Here is a 4,531-nt window from a genome sequence, read left to right as displayed (position 1 = left end):
GCCCGGTTCTTCGCAGCGGGTACTTGGCGGGTTGGATTGCGCTGAAACAGCGTTTAATTTAGGTTTTTTGGCCATAAGTGGAGTTTGTCCTTTGAAACTCGCTATTTTCCTCCCTCTCGGAGACACCTGCTCGCAGGGTTTGCCGCGGCGAGACATGCATGCGGGTGCCTATCAGTCTCCGTTTTTCTGTTAAAATCACTGACCGTAGTAGATCGGTTTTGTGGTAGGTTTCGCTGTTGCTGCTGTTCAAACAGGTGAAACACTAGGAATGACTCGGGTGTGCTGTACTGTACACTTGAACCGTGTGGCTTCTGCTCTCAGTTACCTTGTCGGTCTCTTCACTCTCTAGCTAGTTGAGCCCCTACCCTTGTACTGACATCTCAGAGTGCTCGGTCTCTCAGAGTGCTCGGTCTCCCAAGCTCAGGTGCCCTGTTGCACATTTGTGCTTGAGTTTTGAATTGTTTGAGGCCATTCAGTGGAGTCAAGTATGAGGGATTTTGCTTTTTTCTCAACTTTTACTAGATGTCTGTAGAATACATGAAGCTCTCTTGATTTATACTGCCCCCTGGGCAGCTGAAAAAAGGTGCATTTTTTTCAGAATTACAATTCTCAGAATTACAATTTGCCAAGTTGGTTGACATAAAGAAGGAAAGGCTTTCTGTTGGTGAAGCTGCTGATTAGCACTCATGTTTCTCTCTCTCTGTGCTTAGATTGAGCGATTGGAAGTCAGCAGCTTGGCGCAGACCTCCAGTGCCGTGGCCTCCAGCACTGATGGCAGCATCAATGCGGACTCTGTTGACGGGACCCCAGATCCGCAGCGGACAAAAGTGGCCATCACACACCTGCAGCAGAAGATACTGAAGTTGACAGAGCAGATCAAAATTGAGCAAACAGCTCGTGATGACAACGTGGCAGAGTACCTGAAACTGGCCAACAATGCAGACAAGCAGCAGAGTGCCCGCATTAAGCAAGTGTTTGAGAAGAAAAATCAAAAGTCAGCCCAGACCATCTTGCAGCTGCAGAAGAAACTGGAACATTACCATCGAAAGCTGCGAGAGATTGAACAGAATGGGATCCCTCGGCAGCCAAAGGATGTCTTCAGGGATATGCATCAGGGTTTGAAAGATGTTGGAGCAAAAGTCACTGGCTTCAGTGAGGGAGTGGTAGACAGTGTAAAAGGTGGGCTTTCCAGTTTCTCCCAGGCCACGCATTCAGCAGCAGGAGCTGTGGTTTCCAAACCCCGGGAGATTGCCTCCCTCATAAGGAACAAATTTGGGAGTGCAGACAACATTGCTAATCTGAAAGACTCCTTAGAAGAAGGCCAGGAAGATGGAACAGGAGGCAAGGCTCTAGGTGTTATTCAGAACTTTCAGTCAAGCCCAAAATATGGCAGTGAAGAGGATTGCTCCAGTGCCACATCAGGCTCAGTGGGAGCCAACAGCACAACAGGGGGCCCTGTGGGAGCTTCCAGCTCCAAAACAAACACTCTGGATATGCAGAGCTCAGGGTTTGATGCAATACTGCATGAGATTCAAGAAATTCGAGAGACACAGGCAAGACTGGAAGAATCATTTGAGGACCTTAAGGTTCGCTACCAGAGGGATTACACACTGATAATGCAGACCCTGCAGGAGGAGCGATACAGGTATGTGCTGTGGTATTTCATTTCACAATCCAATGCTGTGATTGCAGAGCACCAGAGTTGGAGTGGTAGTGCTCAGCAGGCTGTTCCCAGCAGCCTGAGTCAAATGGATAGTTCTGTGGTCTTCTCAGGACTTTTCCCTCCCAGTTTTGCCTTTTATAAATATTGCTATCTTGCTGCTCATCTCCCTCTCTGTACAAGAAAGAGATAATAAGGAAAAAGGTTTATTTCAAAGTGTTTTCAAGATAAAAAGTCAAGCCGAAGAGGTCTAATAAGGTGTCCCAAACCCAGGAGTACATTGATGCAATTCCTGTTATCAGACAGTGCTTTGCCCTGCAAAAATCCTGAAGAGGTCTGGGTCAAGGCAAATGAACTAATGTGGACATGACTTGACTTTGCCTTCTCCAACACTCAGATCCATGTCTAGCAGAGAAAGAAACATTCCAGCTTTCTTCAGGTTCTCTAAAAAGACATGATCTTGCCCATGTGCCAAAACTAAGATATCCCTTCCCTTCTCTGCTCAGCCCACAGTGGCAGCACTCAGGGAAATGAAGTTGAATTAAATGTCAGATACTGACAGTGCTCTTGTCGTGGAGATTATAGGGCTCTGGAAGCAGGTAACCCATGTTTCCATCAGCCTTCCCCTCACTGGAAAGAATGGAAAGGTGGAACAGTTGCTGCAGTACTGCTGATCCCTGATGAAGTCACAGGGGAGAGGTGACAGTGGCTTCAGGAAGGCAGCCTGGCAGGCTGCCCCCACCGCCCTGCTGAGGAAAGCTGCCCATGGAGAGGTGCTGGGTGGGAGAGGCTCTTGGCAGGCTGCCCTGTGCTGTCCAGCAGAACACCTAACATCCTCCTCCTCACATGCTGGGAGCAAGGGCTTTACCCCAGGCTCTGAAGGGAAGAGTTACTAGCTGCCCTTCTGCAGGCATCCAAGACAGTATAGTCTAAGTCAACAGGGTTCTTAAACTTTAAATAATAAATGCAAGGCCCAAGCCCTCATTCTGGTGAAGGACAGCAGGCTGTTGTCATGAGGTTCTTTATGGCCTTCATGACTTTGCCAGGATGTGAAACACAACCTGGAAGACACAGCAGAGCTGCTGGAGGCGTGGACAGACTTGCTGAAGTGCCCTGTGCCACTTGCTGCACTGGTTTGTGCAGTGTAACATGGGGTTACCCTACAGCTCTTTAGACATGCTGATGCCAAATCATTGGAAAAACTGTGGAAAAGGCTAGCCTGCTATGATCTGGTAGAGACAGCAGGCTTTCTGTGTGCTTTGCAGAGCTTGGGCAAACAAAGCCAGACCAGCACCACTTTCTAATCCCGCTTTGCAACAATCAGCAGTTTGACTGAAACCAGCACCCAGCACAGCAGCTTTGGTTCCTAGTGCCTCAGTGTCATCAAGTCACATCCCAAAGCGACATGGAGCTGGATCTTCTGCTCCGCAGCAGAGAGGTGCTGTTGTCTGTTGCTGTGTAGGTTGTTGTTTCACACATACAGCAGCAGCCATTCATGGTGGAATGCTATATGCAAGCACGGCACAGCTGAAGGAGTGGCCTGAAAGTACAGTAGCAGACCTTGGGGACTGATGTGTGTTGTCAGCTAAACGAGCTGGCTACTGCCCAACACCTCTGGGCAAGGTTCATGTGGGTCCCATACTAGCACACCATGAAGTCATATCTGTCATGTGTTGCTAACCTTTGCGGAGCACTCCCCTGAGGTCAGCCCAGACCCCAAGCACTAACCAAGGCAGCCTGGAGTGAAAAGCAGGGATAATCTGCATCTGGCTTACAAAAGCTTAAGACAGTAATTTAGACCTGTCATTTGGAATGTTGATGCAAATTAATTAAAGGTGTGGCCTTTAAAGAGGACCAGTTAAACTACACTCAGTGCCCTTGTCTGTGTGGGTAACTGCATGATCAGCAAGAGCTCGTAGGTTAATCAAATGCAGATTCTTGTTTTTATAGCTTCTGTATTTTGAACCATCACGATGATAAAAGCCAACATCACCCTAGAAGTGGAAGGTGACGTGATGTGTCCAAGGGCAGAGGGTGCTGCTGCCTTGGCAGGGAGGGGTGGCACCTGTTCCCCAACTGGAACCCCTCTTGCTCCTCAGCTCTCTTCAGAAAAAGACTGAAAGAAGGGAAAGGAGGTTGTGGTTTGATGCTGGGAGGCTGGAGATTCAGATTAATCATAACTGGCTTTAAAAGCTGTAAATACTTCCTAACGCTGCTCTGTTTATGGGAAGCTTTCAAAAACAAACACAGAGTTGAGTTAGAGCTTAAAAAAAAAGACATTTTTGGAGAAGCCTTTTGCTTGTCGGGTGACACTGAGTGTTTGCATTGTACCTGGAACAAGGCACGTGCCATGACATTTTCTCACCTGGTCTTTGTCCATTTCCTCTTTCTTAGATCATCTACTGTTTTGCAGGTTCTGATCTTCTTTTCCCCTCTGTGTTTGTGCAGTTTCTGTTTATCAGCCATGGCTTGCCTCACAGGTTTTCCATGACCTCCTTCATCTCCTCCCTCCCCTCTCCCTGCCTCCAAATCTTGTCTATCACTCCATGTGGCTGCTGGTTTGCTAACCATCTCTGAGGCAGGGACTCAGTTGTCCAGTTGCTCCAGTTCTCCTGCCCTGGTGCAGGCTTGGCAGCAGCATGGCAAGAGGCCAGGGTGAGCTGTGCTGCCCGGCATGTGCTGGCCCTGGAGCACCGCTCTGCTCCACTGGGGCTGAGCCACTGAGGAAGGAAGAGTCTGATGGCACCTTGACTGTCATTGTTTTCTTCAGCACCAGGAGCAGGCGCTGAAATGGCTTGTTGCTTACCTCATCATTGGAAGGTGGCACTTGTTTACTGATAGGAGCAGGGACTTTCTGTGCTATTGAGACTG

At 48.6% G+C, this 4,531-nt stretch overlaps 1 protein-coding gene across 4 annotated transcripts in view; it reads left to right on the top strand.

Moving 5' to 3' along the window:
• The window catches only part of TMCC1 (transmembrane and coiled-coil domain family 1), an 80,781-nt gene that overhangs the window by 65,413 nt on the left and 10,837 nt on the right, over positions 1-4,531 (top strand). For all 4 annotated transcript variants that reach the window (XM_017735252.1, XM_017735254.1, XM_017735255.1 and 1 more), the window contains one exon: positions 711-1,645. In XM_017735252.1, coding sequence (XP_017590741.1) covers positions 711-1,645 — 935 coding nt within the window. The remainder of the gene's footprint in view (positions 1-710; positions 1,646-4,531) is intronic.

Source organism: Corvus brachyrhynchos, unplaced genomic scaffold, assembly GCF_000691975.1.
Source record: "Corvus brachyrhynchos isolate BGI_N302 unplaced genomic scaffold, ASM69197v1 scaffold95, whole genome shotgun sequence".
NCBI classification, from domain to species: Eukaryota; Metazoa; Chordata; class Aves; order Passeriformes; family Corvidae; genus Corvus; species Corvus brachyrhynchos.
Note: the sequence above shows the minus strand (reverse complement) of the source record. Positions and strands in the feature narration are given on the sequence as shown.